Source organism: Protopterus annectens, chromosome 4.part0, assembly GCF_019279795.1.
Source record: "Protopterus annectens isolate FY-2018-M chromosome 4.part0, PAN1.0, whole genome shotgun sequence".
Taxonomy (NCBI): Eukaryota; Metazoa; Chordata; order Ceratodontiformes; family Protopteridae; genus Protopterus; species Protopterus annectens.
The window spans coordinates 529,583,363-529,600,463 of record NC_056733.1 but is presented as its reverse complement, the minus strand read 5'-3'; the positions used below and the strand labels follow the sequence as shown (position 1 = coordinate 529,600,463).

General features: G+C 42.5%; 1 protein-coding gene across 2 annotated transcripts in view; it reads right to left on the bottom strand.

Moving 5' to 3' along the window:
* Positions 1 to 17,101, bottom strand: part of NF2 (neurofibromin 2) — a 1,458,300-nt gene that overhangs the window by 564,724 nt on the left and 876,475 nt on the right. For both annotated transcript variants that reach the window (XM_044068458.1, XM_044068457.1), the window contains exon 11: positions 14,301 to 14,423. In XM_044068458.1, the coding sequence (XP_043924393.1) occupies positions 14,301 to 14,423 (123 nt within the window). The remainder of the gene's footprint in view (positions 1 to 14,300; positions 14,424 to 17,101) is intronic.

Here is a 17,101-nt window from a genome sequence, read left to right as displayed (position 1 = left end):
CACCTTTATGCCCTACACTATACATGGGGAGCATATGTATGATATACGACATACCTTAAAGCAACCTAAAGGCTTTGGTACACTGACTGGATGTTGGACCACCCTTGGCAAGGGATCCCTATAATAAAGAATATTTCAACAGTGAAATGGACGGATATCAACTACATTGGCAATACACCCTTAAGTGCTGAACCAATTGTTCAAGATTTGGGAATTTATGTGGACAGCGACCTAACTTTTGACCAACATGTTTATTGTTGTAAGAAAGTCCTTCTATATTGTACAGCTTATAAACAAAGAGACTGTGACTAAATATAGGGATGTCCTTTCCCCCCTTTATTCAGTCCTCATTAGGCCAGTCATTGAATTTAATCCTCTCTTTGCCATGTATCTGTCCAGACATATGTAACTGGAATGCCTACAGAGATACCTTACTAAAAAGATACACTGTCTAAACAATGTTCCCTACATGAACTGACTCAAAACCCTGCCACTATACTGTATGCTACAGATTGCTAAGAGGTGACCTGTGTCTTGCATATAAGGCATTCTCTAACCCATTACTGATAGATTTACTGCACATCAGCAAGGCAAATGACATCAGAAATACTCTGTCTGGGGATCTAAACCTCTTCTGCAACATCAACAGAATGGTTTGGAGGGACACGTATATCTCGAAAAGGATACTGATGCTATGGAACAGACACCCCATCCACATAAAATAAAGTTCATTCCTGTCCATATTCAAACTCAACTTAGATCTAAGGATGGGAAACAAGAAAATGTACCACAGGACTGCCCACTGTACTACTAATGGACAGTGGCAGCTCCTAAATGCGTATCCCATTATCCCTTACATGGAGCCAGTCAAATTGTCTATGGTATGATCCCAGTTAATCTCACTGGAGTACACTATATAACTATCAACCATGGGATGGGTAAGGCCAATCTATAACCAAATGGGATGTGTTATTTTGAGCATAAAATGGGGAACTGGTTAGGCTTAAAAAGGCCCACAAGGGCAGGTAACCTAGTACTTACCTATGAACCTATGCACTTATAAAAAAGGTGTCGGATATGGGGAAGGTGATGCCTCTGCTTTGGGACAGCAATAGTGGGCTTCACCCAACATACCATTACTGCAGCCTTTTACTTCTGCAGTTTGAAAACTGACCTTCCATCTAAACTTGTGGCAAAATTCAAATTTTCTCCTTTGCATGAGCTATGTCAAACTGCGGAGTTGCCCACACCAAGCTGACTGGCAATACCACAGACTTTTCACCTTCTTCAGTACATTCTAACAATTTCTGTAGTAAATTGGTCAAGCATGACCTATTTTCTAAAAGCCACTGTCGCAACTGGCTCCAGCACTAGGCAACCTAGGCAGCCACCTAGAGACCACTTGTTTGGGGGGAGCACAAGCTAAGAAGGGGGCCTATTCTTCGGTGGACTGCCCCAAAAACTTAAACATTTCTTTTTTAAGAACATAATCTGCATGCATTACAATTCTTCTTCTTTAAGGATGCATGCATAGTGCATCCTTTGTAGCATCTGTACGCCTGTCTTTAGTATGATACACACATTTAAAATGAAAAGGTTTTAACAAACAAGAATGGATTTGGAGTTATATTCTTACCATTCTGGACACACGCAGAGAATGATTTGTTTGTGAAACAATAGATTAGTGAAGTGTGTGTGTGTGTGTGTGTGTGTGTGTGTGTGTGTGTGTGTGTGTGTGTGTGTGCGCGTGTGTATGTGTGCATGCATGTGTGTCTAAGTAAAATGTCCCAGTTAGAAATGTCAGGTTGGTTAATTCTTTCAGGCTCAAACCCTGTACCTTCAATACAGGACCCTAAAATCTGAATCCTCTACACCAGCTGCCAGTCAACAGCAAGCGCACTTTCAAGGACAGTTGAATTTCAGTGGATTTTCAAAGAATGTTGAGTTTCAGTGGATTTTCAAAGAATGTTGAGTTTCAGTGCATTTACAAACAATGCTGAGCTTTTTTGCATTTTCTAACAATGTTGATCTTCTGTACATTTTCAAGCAATGTTGAGCTTCTGTGCATTTTCAAGGACTGTTGAGCTTCTGAGCATTTTCAAGGAATTTTGAGTTTCTGTACATTTTCAAGGAATGCTGACTTTCTGTGGATTTTCAAGGAATATTGAGTTTCAAGGGAAAGTACAGTTGTGTACACTTACCATAAATGTAGATGTTTGAGTGTATTCATTGTTGCAGTCATTACATTTGGGTAATCCTGCTGGCAAGGTTGCCCTCAGTCGGCCTGAATTCCAAAGTCTTGGGTCCTGCGTCGGCTGCTGTCTCCCCTTCCCTTACGTCAGGTCGTCAGGGGTATAAAAGACGTGGCTGATGCCATTTTCTGTAGTTTTTCTTGCCCCAGATGTCAGGTGCCCATAAAACGGTAGCCAAAATTCATATATATATATATATATATATATATATATATATATATATATATATATATATATACCACATAGGTTGTATGAATCAAAGAAGGAAAGATAAGTTCCATTAGAAGAAAGGGGGATGGTGGGTAACCTGGACTGCAACAGTGAATACACTCAAACTTCTACATTTATGGTAAGTGTACACAACTGTACTATGTTCCTTGTGTTTCACTGTTGCAGTCATTACATTTGGGTAGAGTCCCAAAGCTATGGTTGGGAGGCTAGAGCGAAACAGCGTTAGAAGCGGCTATGAGGCCCTGCAGAACTGCAGTGGCAAAGCCTACCCTGGATTTAGAGTAGAGTGGCAGATGATAGTGCTTTGTAAAGGTGTGCACTGAACTCCAAGTAGCAGCCTGTAAAATGTCCTTGGTTGGTACTCCCCTGAAAAAGGCTGCTGAAGTGGCTGCAGCTCTGGTTGAATGTGACCTAATGCCCTTGGGCACTGGCTTGCCATGATGTAAGCAGCAGAAACGAATGCAGTGGCCTATCCACTTTGAAATAGTCTGCTTTGAGATAGCCTTTCCTTGTGATCCTGCAGCATATGCCACTAGTAATTGCTCTGTCTTCCTGAAAACTTTGATTCTGTCCAAGTAGAATCTAAGCGGTTTCTGTACGTCCAAAGAATGCAGGATTCTCTCACCCATGTTCTGTGGATTTGGATAAAAAGTTGGCAGATGAATAGTTTGGTTAAGAACCCACACTGGACATCACCTTAGGCATAAATGTTGGGTTTGTCCTCAGAGAGACCCTGTCTGGATAAAAAATGATAAAAGGTTCCACAGTCATGAGTGCCTGTAGCTCTGAAACTCATCTTGCAGAAGTTATTGCGAGGAGCAGAGCTGTTTTCCAAGATAAAAACTTTATATCAGCAGTAGCGGCTGGCTCAAAAGGAGGCAGGGGGAGTTTTTCCAAGACATAGCTGAGGTCCATTGCAGACATTGGTGATCCCCTTGGAGGCCTTAAATTTTGGCTCCTCTGAGGTACTGCTTTAATAAGGGATGAGAAAAGATTGGTGGCTCTGTACTGTAATGAGCCGAAATGGCAGAGGCATAAATTTTAATAGATGAAAAAGATATGCCTTTGTCCAGCATCTCAGTTAAATATTGCAAAATCTGAGGAATATTTGGCACAGCTGTATCAGTTCCTTATGCCTGGTTCCAAGCACAGAATCTCTTCCATTTTCCAGCATAAGATTTTCTAGTACTAGGCCTTCTGGCTTCCAAAATGACATCCATCACAGCTTTACTGAGAGGTGTGTTTTGTATGACTACATTATCCACCATGCTGCCAGGTTTGAAGTCCTGAGTTGGCTGTGCAAGATCTGATTGTTTTGCTGGGACAGTAGATGAGGTATTGGAGGTAAGGCCCAAGCTGGGCATTGAGACAAGTTCCTTAGTATTGGATACCAGTACTGGCGGGGCCAGACTGGGGCAATCAGTATCATCTTTGGCTTCTCCTGTCTGACCTTTAGGAGTACCTTGGGGAGGAGAGGCAGTGGGGGAAAGGCATATACTGATAGGTTTTTCCAGCTGAAAGATAGGGCGTCCACTTTCCATGCTTGTCTGTGATAAATCCTTGTGAAGAATCTTTTTAGTTGGTAGTTGTGAGGGGAGGTGAATAGATCTATGTCCGGGCATCCCCATTTCCTTGTTATCCTGCTGAAGACTTGTGGATCCAGCTGCTACATGTGGGGATCCATGAGGTTTCTGCTTAGTTCGTCTGCCAGAGTATTTTTCCTCAATGCTGTGTCCCACAAAGTCATGGCTAGTCAGCAAAGGGGGTAAGAATGTGTGCTCCCCTGCTTGTTTATATACCACATGACAGTGGTATTGTCTGTCTTTATCAGTAGTTGTCCCGGATGAAGTAGGTCCTTGAAGGCTGTCAGGGAATTTTGAACAGCTAGCATCTCTTTTTGATTGATATGTAGATGCATTTGGTTTGAGGTCCATGCGCCCTGAATGCATCTTCCTGCCATGTGGGCCCCCCAGGCATAATCTGATGCATCTGTTGTTAGTGCCTGCCTGGATGGGGGTAATGTGAATGGCTGTCCCTTGTTTTGGTGACAAGCCTTTGCCCACCATCAAAACTCTTGTTGCAGGCAGGGAATGAGAGTAATCATAGTTTCCAGGCTGTGGCAATGTTGATTCCAAACACTTTTTAGGTACCATTGAAGTTTCCTCATACGTAGTCTTGCATATGGAATTAGTAGGATGCAGGATGCCATGAAGCCCAAAGCCTGCAGAATTTTTCTTGCAGATAATGGGGCCTTTGTTTCTAACATTCTGAAATAGGCAATCAGTTGCCTTTGTTTGTCTGGCGTGAGATACGCCATCTGGGCAGTTGTATTTAAGCTTGCACCCAGGAATATTATCTCTTGAGAGGGTGCTAGTTTTGATTTCTTTTCATTGACTGTGGACCCTAGGCATGTTAGAAGTCTTTTCACAAACGCCAGATGTTGTAGAAGAATGTCCTTCTTCTCTGCTTGAATTAGACAGTCGTCCAAGTAAAGATATATTTGTATTCCTCTGTCTGAAGAATGCAATTACTGGTGCCAGGCACCTTGTAAAGACCCTGGGTGCAGTAGAAAAGCCAAAGGGCAGTGCAGAGAATTGGTAATGCATTGAGCCAGCCTTGAATCTGAGGTATCTTCTGCATATATGTCTGATTGGGACATGCAGGTATGCCTCTTTTAGGTCTAAAATCACAACCCAAGCTTTCTTGCCAGCATGGGCAGAAGCTGCTTCAAAGTCAGTATCTTGAATTTTGGTATATCCAGGAATGTGTTCAGAAGAGATAGGTCCAGTATTGGCCTCCAGGCCTTGTCCTTTCTGGGTACCAAGAACAGTCTTGAGTAAAATCCTTGTCTCTGCTCTTGCTCTGGTACTTGTTGAATCGCCCCCATGTCCATGAGGGATGAGACTTGTTTTTGTGCCTCTGCCCATTTATTTTTTGGCAGATCTGGCCAGCCGTTTGCCTCTGGCAGGGTATGGAAATGGAACTTGTAGCCTTGTGACACAATATGTAGAACTCACTTGTCCTGGGTTATGATGTGCCAAATCTGAGAAAAAAGTGCTAATTTTCCCCCTAAAGGTGCTGCCAGGAAATAAGTGCTTGGTGCAGGCAGGGGGAAGTTACTGGGACTGTTTCCTGTATGGTTGTGATTTGTCTTCTCCAACTTTGGAGGTAGAAGCACCCCATTGCTTTGACCTGTATGAACCTTGCGCCTGGGATCTGCCTCTAGGGCATCTGGGTCTGCCACTTTGAGGTCTGTCTGACACAGGAAAGGACCAATTTTTTGTTGGCCAGTTTCTACTAAACCTAGGTGGCTGTACTTGTAAAAAATCTTTGACAGTTTGCATAGATTTACCTTGTCCTCCATTTTCTTTAACACCTCTTCTGCCTTAACACCAAACAAAGTATCATGCTGTAAAGGTGCATCTAATAATTTAACTTTGACATGATCATCAGGCAGATTTTGTACCTTTAACCAAGCATGCCTTCTAATTACAAAACCCATAACTGCAGCCCTGCAGGAGGCCTCCAAAGAATCAAAACCACATTGCAAAGTATGTTTTCCAACTTGCTCAGCTGCATGCAATTAATCCTGCATTTCCTTGTTTTCTGCACATTCAGAGTTTAACAACATTTTCTGTTTAAGTAATGCCATGACATGTTGCTGATATTTCAGCATATGAAACTGACAGTTTACAGCCCTTATAGCCAAGGTAGCAGATGTGTAAACCTTTTTTCCCCATCTATCCAGTGCCCTGTCAGAGGGGGTAGGGTTTTTTGCAGCGGAAGCCTTAACTCCTTTGGGACCCTGTGAAATAGTTTCTGGGTCTGCAGCAGGGTTTTTAAAAAGGAATTTATGAGAGTCAGGAACCCTGTAATATCTGTCAGGCTTAACTGGAGCTGGAGGTAAGGAGTCAGGTGTAAGACTAAACTCTGAAAACACATCATCTACAATGTCTAACACAGGTGGAATGGCTAGTGGCCTGTGTTGGGGTAGTAGAAGGAAATCCCTGAGCCTCTTTTTAGATTCTGAAAAATCTTGGCTCTCCAAGTGGAAATGCTCCCTCATGGTATGCAAGGTTTCCCCAAAAGAATACTCCTCTGGAGGAGAAGCTGAAGGTATAGATTCTTCAGCATCAGAATCCTCATAAGGGGGAAGAGAATATTCCTGATCAGAAGAGGAATCAGAAGAAATGGAAACCTGATCTGAAGATTCATAGTCAGTCTCTTGCCTAGGCCTCTTATCAGGAGGGGGATGGGAACCCCTGATCAAGGTAATCAAGTCTTCGGCCATTTTGAGCATCTGTTTTTTGGGCATAGAGGCCTGACCACGTGGCTCTTGAGTTTGTTTCTTTGCTTTAGAAGGTGCTTTAGTCTAAGTCGGTTTAATGTAAAGATGTTTAGGTCTGAATACACCCTCAGAAGCCGGTGCCTGCTCAGCGGCTCCGGACCCATCTGAAGGAATAGTATCCAAGGCTCCAATACCTTGAGTTTCCAGTGGCATGGCCGACTCCACGTGGGAGTTGGTAGCGGCCTGCGACTCTAAAGTAGCGGGTGTCAGGGGCTGCGACAGCACCTCACTGAGAACCGGTGACTGGCTTAGGAGAAGCTTCATCGTCAGTTTTGGGCCTTGGTTGTCTATCTCTCTCCTTTTCTTTGCGTTTTTGTGAACTCCTGTAGTCGGATGGCTCTCCGACGGCATTTCTGGATAATTAAATCGGCGTCCAAAATAGTTTAAAGCAAAATCATACCGACGCTTAATAGTGCATTGGTTAAATCTAGCACAAAACTGACAACCAGAAATGTGATCAGGGCCTAGGCAAGGAATACAGTAAAAATGAAAATCCTTATGAGGTATTTGCTTTCCAAAAGAAATACAATTATTTACTTTTTCTGACATCAGTCTGGAGCAAGAAAAAAGTTTCCCCAATGGGGTACTTAGCTTTACTGAGGACTTCGGATCTGAAACTCGAACATGAAAATCTCAGGAGTCGGCCAACCAAGCACTTGCAAACTGCTTCTGCTTCGGGCACCGCTCAGCAAGAAAAACTACAGAAAATGGCGTCGGCCGCATATTTTATACCCCTGACAAGGGGGTGACAGCAGCTGACGCAGGAAAGTACAGTTTTGTACCTACCATAAATGTAGATGTCCGAACTGGATAGCATCTGCAGTCATAACAGCTGGGTTGTCCTGTCGTCAGGCAGCCCTTCAGTCGGCCGGATTCCAAAGTCCGGGTCCGGCTTCGGCTGATGTCGCACTTCACCCGACGTCATCTCTGTTGGTCTATAAAAGCATCAGCCGACGCCATTTTCCTCAGTGTTTCTTGCCCCAGATGCCAGAAGCCCTCTAGGAAGGCTAAAATTTTTGGATAGAATGCCAATGTTTCCAAAAAAAGTATAGGTAAACACAAAAGTAAGCATGTATGTACATATATACAAACAAATACACCATAAAAGACTCCCCCCAACAGTTAGCTATTAGGGGGGGGTAAACACAGTACCACAGAGGGAAGGAGGTGACTGCAGATGCTATCCAGTTCGGACATCTACATTTATGGTAGGTACAAAACTGTACTATGTCCTTCATGGATGCATCTGCAGTCAGCCAACTAGGGAGGAGGATAAAGGAAGATTATGGTGTGTTTAGGATCCCTTGCAGTACAGCAGTGGCAAACCCTGATCTGGAATATAGAGGCAAATTATAATGCTTGGCAAATGTATGCACGGAGGTCCAAGCCTCAATAATGTCTTGGCTGTGGTAGTGGCTGTTGCCCTTGTAGAATGAGGTCTTATGTTCTGTGGAATTGGTTTTTCATGGAAGGAGTAACAGAATCGAATGCAATTTCCTATCCATTTGGAGATTGTCTGTTTGGAAATAGCTCTTCCTTCCCTTCCTGTTGCATAGGCTACAAAAAGTTGGTCAGTCTTTCTGTTGCTTTTGGTTCTGTCCAAGTAGTAGCGTAGCTGTCTATGTACATCAATATTCTTTCCCCTCTGTTTTGTGGGTTGGGAAAGAAGGTAGGGAGGTGGATTGTCTGGTTTAAGGACACCCTGGAGACCACTTTAGGCATAAAAGTTGGATTAGTCCTCATGGACACTCTATCTTGGTGGAAGATTAGGAAGGGTTGCACTGCCATTAAGGCCTGTAGTTCTGAAACCCTCCTTGCTGAAGTAATTGCCAGTAGGAAAGCAGTTTTCCAAGACAGGTATTTTAGGTCTGCTGTTGCTGCTGGTTCAAAGGGTGATAGTGTCAACTTTGTTTAAGTCCCAAGTTGGCAATGGTGGTTTCCTTGGAGGTTTTACATTCTTGATTCCTCTGAGAAACTGTCTGAGCAAAGGGTGTGAAAAAACAGGTGGATCAAAGCTGTATTCTGCTGAAATAGCTGATGCATGTATCTTGATGGAGGAGTAGGACAGGCCTGAATTACTCCAGAATATTAGGCATATCTATGTTTGACACATCTTTTCCTCTTTCAGAACTCCAAGTGACAAACCTTTTCCATTTCCCAGCGTAGTTCCTTCTCTTCAAGAATAATGTCTTTAACTCTTTGGGAAAGTTCTTGATTAGCTGCTGCTATGTGATGTTCCATGCAGTCAGTTGTAACGTTTTCAGGTTTGGATGTATGGTGCTGTAGTTGTTCTGAGTTAGCATCAAAGGCATCAGGGGTATTGGCCACATATTGTTCACCAGTGTTGTCTTGGCCAGTTTGGAGCTATCAGGATTATCCTTGGCTGTTCCTCCTTGATTTTTAATAATACTTTGTGTATCAAGGGAAAGGGTGGGAATGCATATGCTGTTAGGCCTTTCCAGCTGAAGGAGAGAGAGTCCACTTTCCATGCTAATGGGTGGAATGTCCTTGTGCAAAATTTTTGAGCTGGTGATTGTGGGGTGATGCGAATAGATCTATCTGAGTCATTCCCCATTTCTTTGTGATGGTCTTGAAGATGTCCGGGTGCAGGTGCCATTGGCATCGGATGTGGTTCTGCTTAATATGTCTGCTAGAATATTTTCTTTTCCTGGTACAAATATTGCCTGTAGCTGGATGTTGTAGCTGAGTGCCAGGGTCCACAGTTCCAAAGTCAGTCTGCAGCCTCCTGTTTGTTGATGTACCACATGACTGTGGTGTTGTCTGCCCTTATCATCAACTGACCCTCTTTGAGAAAAGGCCTGAACCTTTGGATTGCCAGTTTTACTGCCAGCATTTCTTTTAGGTTGATGTGCAGGTGAAGTTGATCCTGAGTCCACAATCCTTTGTCCATCATGTGGGCCCCCATCCTAGGTCTGTCTGTTGTGATGTTCTGGGAAGGCCTGGGTTTGACTGGCATGCCTGAGCCCACCATAGGAACTCCTGTTTTATGCATGGAATTAGTGGGATTTCTGTTTCTAGGCTGTGCCTGTGCTGAGACCATAAATTCCTTAGGTACCACTGTAGTTTTCTCATATGAAGTCTGGCAAATGGGACCAAAATTATGCATGATGCCATGAAGCCCAAGGCCTGCAGTACCTTTCTTGCTGTTAACTTGTTCAGTTTTGTTAGTGCCAAGAAGTAAAGAGGGAGTTCTTTTGTTTTTCTGTAGTTAGGAATGCCATTTGTCTTACTGTGTCCAATTCGCTCCCAAGAAAGTCCTTGTTTGGGATGGTATCAGCCTTGACTTTTGTAAATTGACTGTGTATCCCAGTGCTTGTAGCAAGTAAATGACCCTTTGTAAATCTGTTGTCAACTTGCTTTTTGTCCCCTTGTAGTAGGAGGTATGGGTAAATTTGAATTCCTGTAGTCTGCTTACTGATGCCAGGCATTTTGTGAATACTCTGGGCGCAGTAGATAAGCCAAAAGGCAATGCTGAGAATTGATAGTGCTCTGATCCTGCAAGAAATCTGAGGTATCTTCTGCAGATTGGTCGAATAGGGACGTGCAGGTATGCCTCCTTGAGATCTAGAGTTACCAACCAACACTCCTTGCCCAACATGGGAAGAAGTTGCTGAAGGGTCAGCATTTTGAATTTTGGTACAATGATGTATGTATTTAAGGTGGACAGGTCGAGAATTGGTCTCCAACTTTTTTCCTTTCTTGGAACTAGGAATAGTCTGGAGTAGAACCCCTTTCCTTGCTCTGCTGTTGGTACTTTTTCCACAGCTCTCATGTTTGCTAACTCCATTATCTGTTGTAGAGCTTCTGCTTTTTGATTTGGAGGTAGATTTGGCATTCCTCTTTTGACTGGTAAAGTGTGGAAGTGTCACTGTGGCTGAGCTGTTGTAGTGGCAGTGGTTGAGTCTGAGCCTCTGTTAGGCACCACCTCTAGATTGGTTTCTGCCTCTGGGACGCCTATTCCTGCCCCTTTGAAATCTTGTGGAGTCTGGAAAGGACCAATTTTTGCAGGCCAGTTCCTGCTAAACCTTGGGGGTTGAACCTGCAGGAAATCTTTAACCGTTTGAACTAATTTTGCTTTTTCTTCCATTTTCTTTATAACCTGCTGTGCAGGTGTACCAAACAAACTTGTCTTATCCATAGGAGCATCTAGCAACTTAGCTTTAACATGATCCGGTAGAGGTTGCTCCTTTAGCCATGCATGTCTTCTTATCACTGTGCCAGTCATGGCTGATCTAAATGAAGCCTCCAGTGCATCATAGCCACATTTTAAGGAATGGTTACTAACCTGTTGTATGTTATTTACCATCTCTAATACATATTTCTTGTCAAGAGATTCATCAGTGGTTAGTTTTTTAGTTAACTGATCAAGCATAAACTCTTGGTATTGTATCATGTGAAATTGACAGTTTAAAGCTCTAGCTGAGAGAGTAGCTGAAGTGTAAACCTTTTACCCCATCTGTCTAATGACCTTGCTTCCCTTTCAGAAGGAATAGGGTTTTTAGCTATGGTCGCTACTGCCTTGGGACCCTGGGATATAGATTCGGGTCTGCAAGAGGGGCCTTGTAAAGGTGGTGATGAGTATCTGGCACCCTGTAAAATCTGTCTGGTTTGGCAGGCAATGAATCTGGAGCAGAGCAGACATCATTGAAAACATCATCTACCACAGAGAACAGGAGGTATAGCTAAGGGCCTGTGCTGTGGAAAAGGTTCTAAGTCTTTTTCTGGAATCTGAAAAATCTTGTTGCTGCCATTGGAAATGCTCAAAGGAGAATTCTTCTGGAGGAGAAGCAGCTGGAATAGATTCTTCAGCATCAGAATCTACAAAATTGGAGAAAGGGGCCTCTGGCTGGTCAGTTATGTCTGATTCATCAGCCGAATCATCAGAGGAGACTGGCTCAGGGGCCTCTGCCTAGGTCTCTTCTCTGGGGCTGAGAGGCCCTGTCTGGGTGAGATGAGATCCTCTAATTAATGTAATTAAATCTTCTGCCAAAGTAAGCATTTGATTACTAGAAGAGAAGTCTTGGCTGCTTTAGCCCTGGCGAAGGCCTTAATGGACATGGCTGCTGAGAGACATCCAAGGGAATGGTGTCTGATAAGTCATTGGCAGTCGATAAAACTTCTGAGGTTGGTTCAGTTGTAGAGATAGATTCAGCTGTACTTTGATCAGTTTTCGGTTTCAGCTTTGTTTAAGCATGGTTTCGAAAGTGTAGTCGGAGGATCCAAAATCAGAACCGAAAAACTGTTCAGCCGAACAGGCTGCTACCTGGGCCTAAACAAGGCAGACAGTAAGTCTTTATGAGGTATTTGTTTCCCACAGGTTAAACAATTATTAACTTTTTCTGACATCGGCTGAGGCAAGAAAGAGTCCCTAGAAGTAATCTCTGGATCCGACCGACCGCAAGAAAGACTGAGGAAAATGGCAGACCAACAGAGATGCGACATCAGCGCCGGACCCGGACTTTGGACTGAAGGGCTGCCTGACGACAGGACAACCCAGCTGTTATGACTGCAGATGCATCCATGAAGGACATCCAGGACTTTGGAATTCAGGCCAACTGAGGACAACCTGCCAATCAGGACTACCCAAATGTAATGACTGCAACAGTGAAACACGAAGAACATCAGAAGTTTACTCTTGCTCATGCTAAGTCTGTGTGCAACGTAGAACTGTTTTGTTTAGAAAATGACCATCACCAGTGTTTGTGTTTTAAATTTTAAAAGCAGTGTTAGCAGCACAACTAGCATAATTGCCTTTGGTGCAAACAGGCTGTGGATTCCACATTCACACCATGTACAAGGAGCCCTCATATTGCACGGCCTCCTTTTAGGGGATGGGGTGCTGCTCTGCTGACTGAGTCCTCCTTTGGATGAGATACCTAGTAACTATGAACCTGTTGCTGGTTTGACAGCCATTCCCTACTACAATACTAACAACTTACCATTTTTAATGTAACGTGGTCAGTTTATTCTTCAAGGGCAGCAGGCACTGAATTTGTACATGAAACACTGAAATGTAAGGTTGTTTGCCAGTAGCAACATTTTCATTACTTGTAGATCTCTTTAATGTGGAATTATTCAGATGACTTTTACTTCTGCAGAGATTGTGTATATTGACTGATATTGGTGGATTGTAATTACAGAAGTTTGAGTAGCGTTTTGTGGTTGAAATATTCTGTAATGGGTAGCTTTGCCTTTATTAGTTCATACGTTTTGTTTCATTGCTTACTGGAAAAATGTTCAAACCTACAAATTTAAAACGCACTTGAAAAGGTGGTGTATTACACAAGGAATATAATTTAATACAATTGGGATGGTGCATGTATGCATAGTCCAACAAATGTGTGCAAGGGGCCTATGGTTTGACAACAGCCCAAAGATAAACTTAATCCACCACTGGCCAAATGCATTTTCTTTGAATGCTGGTTTCAATGTCATTTCAATGAATAAGTGTTTCAAGGACAGAGAAGCTTACTGTTCATGCTAAGTCTGTTTTCATTGTGAGACTGTATGGTTTTGCTTTATTTAGCAAATGGTGATTACTGTTTGTGCTATAAAATTTGAAAATGTTTTAAATATCTCTAATTATTGCATAAATACAGAACAAAATAGTACGCACACTGACATGTTATACAGTGTTTATGATAACTGGGGAGAAATAGCCAAGCAATGGGACGCTGCAATTGCTGGGTAGGATGCTGATCCATTATCCTGCTTAGGGCCCCACTTGACCATGATCCGGCACTGGCCACTGTTCAAAACCTGTTCAGACAATTGTCGCTTTAAAGTAGTAGTGATGAGGTACTGAAGTGTTAATAATGAGATTACAGGCTACTGATCACGCAGATATCATTCACAATGTTCATATCCTTTTATTTTTATTTTACCTCTCTGTGCACTTTATCCAGTAATTGCAGGGTATGGGTTATGCATTAATTAATTTTAACAGAGAAGATCTGTACCGCCACATTTCAGATAAATGGGGTTTGTACTGTACCTCTCTGGGGAAGGGAGTTTTCTCTACATGTGGACAGAGACCTGTGAGAAGAGGTAAAGGAAGTGCAATACTGGTGAATTCTTCTAACGTAATGTAGAAGGCTTGAAATTCACTTGCCAGAGCTTTTGTTACCCACCTGGCAAGTAGTAGATTCAATAAGGTACATTTTCAAACACAACATAGCAAAAATGCAAAAAAAAATGCAGCAAAACTAAACACATAATGACAATTTTCCACAGTAATCTGACAAAGTACATTACTTATTACTAGTTATCTACAAGCAGATCTGCTTGCCTGAGTCTCCTATGGATCTTTTTACAAGCCACCATAACCACCATAGAAGGTTATGTTAAATACCTATGTTACAACTGTGGAGGTAATAATAAAATGTTTACAAGACTGTGGCAGACAAAACTAATTACCACCACTACAATCCTGTCATCTGAAAGCTCACCAGTGCCTCATTTGCCATCTGTGCCTCTTCCTGTAACTGCAGTAACCGTCGTTCAAGCTCATCTCGTGCCCGCTCGGCTTCTTCTCTCAGCTGCTTCTCTCGAGACAGCCTCTGACGCTCCATCTGTAAGCAAAGGAAAAGGGGTGTGATAAAACTTCTAGCCAAGGTTTAATGATTATACCTAAAAATCAATATGCAAGTCTAGCTATAACATTCAGCATCTAAAAGCTCCAAACAGAAGCAAAAGTCACATCCTGCTGTGCTTTTTTTTCCCTTCAAATTATGCTGGTGAAATGACAGTTTAAAAAACCACAAAGCTACTGTACTAACTCGGGCAATAAAATGAACTATCTGCACGTATGCTAGTGAAGAATGGAAGCATTATGAAAACAAGCTCCATGGTGCCTACAGTAAAACCCTGACTCTGGTAACAGCGTGATTGTCCAGCATTTACACTGTGTGTCAGGTCTTCTTTTATTTGCTATCCCACCACCACTTCTCCAGAAAACTTAACATATCGCTGCCCTATTACGCCATCATGGCAGACATAGAAACATACAGACCTAGGAAAGTAGTTTTTGCATACTGGCCGCATAGACCTGCATCCATCCTACAGTACACTGGTCTCCACATCCATACGTACTAAATATAACACCTCCAAAATCGCAACTTAATGAAACGGGAATAACTACTGCATTTCCTTCTCTCTTACTTCACGTTTCCTCAAAATTCAAGTTTACAAGAAAACTTAGCATTAAACGGAATGCTGCACACACTACAATAGCATTTGAGACAATGTAAAGTATTCATAGGTTGGTACAAGGCTATCGGCCCTAGCGCCTATACAAGCCTAGACATAATTCCCTGGCTATTTCTTCCCACACTGTTTACTTCCTGGACCCCTGTCTAGCAGGGCAACTGACGTGATCCCCAGGGTGAATTTCCTTTCTCCCATCCAATCATCAAGGTTCCTTTTGAAGAGGGCCAAAGAGACGCTCGGCTTGACATGTATGGGCAGTCTATTCCAGAGTCTGGGGAGTCCCTGGGTCAGGAACCTATCCCTCCAGCATGTTTTGTTTATTGTGATGACAAAGTTTAGATCCCTGGAGTGTGTGGCTCTGAGGGATTGGGATTTTTTTATGTGTAGCATTGTCCAGCAGCTCTGGGTTTGACATGGCCTTGTATGTTAAGCAGAGATCGCCTTGGAGTAGATGATATGCGACAGAGTATAGCTGGAGTTTTTTTTAAGATGGTCAGCATAGGGCATCTGCTTTAGGCCTGTGATTCTTTTAGTGAGGTATTTCTGCAGCCTTTCCAGTTGTTGCAGATATCTTGAGAGGTACATATCAAATGGGGCATTGTATTCTACAATGGGTCTAATGACGGATGAGTACAGTGGGACAGCTTTGTCAGGAGAAGTAGGGCAGTGGATGTGTAACATATGCCAGCATAGCTAGCTGGAGTTGCGTAAAGAATTATATGTCATTTGTATATCACACTGATAAGTATAGGTGCTTGTGCTGAAAATACATTTGTAAAGTTGCTTGTGTTAAAAAAATGTACAAACAGTGGGTCTTGCTGTAGAGAAAAAGAAGTATACCTGTATATCAGACTGTATGGTAACTACTGAAATGAATACACTGCAACAGAGGATACCGAAAAGAAAAGATTTATCTCAGTCCAGCTAACTTTGAAAAATAGTTTGAAATTAAATTACTTTGTATAAGCCATAAAGATTGTATCTCACAGGACTCAATGCAGCCAGAGACAAAGTCTGTACTTTCTATAGCAATGAACTAATTGCTACTCTGGAAGGGTGGAAGTTTGAAATTGTTTTATGACTTTAAGAAGCTGTAACAGATCTTACCAAAGCTCTTTGTGTGTGTGTGTGTGTGTGTGTGTGTGTGTGTGTGTGTGTGTGTGTGTGTGTGTGTGTGTATTATGGACACACAGGTGCTACATTCTGGTTCAGTTGCTACTAAATGGGGTGGTATGGGAACCAGAAGTCAGAAGACCAGATGTATGTGATATTCTGTAATCCAGGACTGTAATGATGTTTTAATACTAGATGAGACAGAAACCTCAGAGCAGTCTATTTTTTGGAACCTGACATAGAAGTATATCCCACCCACTTCATCTTGACTTCCTTTATTAAGTAACCAGGGAACAGTAATTCTTTAGCTCAATCACTAAAATATAATGAGATTAGTTAAGAACTGTTTTTCTGTACCTGTGTGAATCTATTCATCTGTGTTATTTTTAATATTTCCTGTGACTAAAATTCTGGTGTCTACTGTAAATAGATATTTAGTATTTTCATGTTCTTCTATTATTAAACAAACTTAAAATTTTCATTGTGGCTGGTCCTTTAAAAAATATTTTAACATTTGAGAATACATATATTTATTTGCTGACACTGTGGCTGCTCCTGAAAGCTTGCTGTTTGGTCAACATTACCATTTGTATTAATATTAATTTCACTCAGTATAATTGGGTACCCTTGTAAGAGCCTTAGAGTAGGTGGCTTTGGAGTGTCTGGTGGCAGTAACTACTTTAGAGTCTGGGCAGAGGGATATAGCTAGTAAATATGTGCCAGCCTTTCCCAGTGCGCGTGCGCGTGTGAGAAAATCAAATCTCAAAGAGTGTGTGTGTCATCTACTTAGAGCAGGGACACAAAGCACTGGTTTCACAGAAAGAGAGGTGAAGGACTCTGCTGAGGACTCAACTCTACAGCTGTGCCAACGGGGAGAAAGATGAGAGAGAAAAACCATGCTCTTGGGCTGCATGTGTTTCCTGTGTGC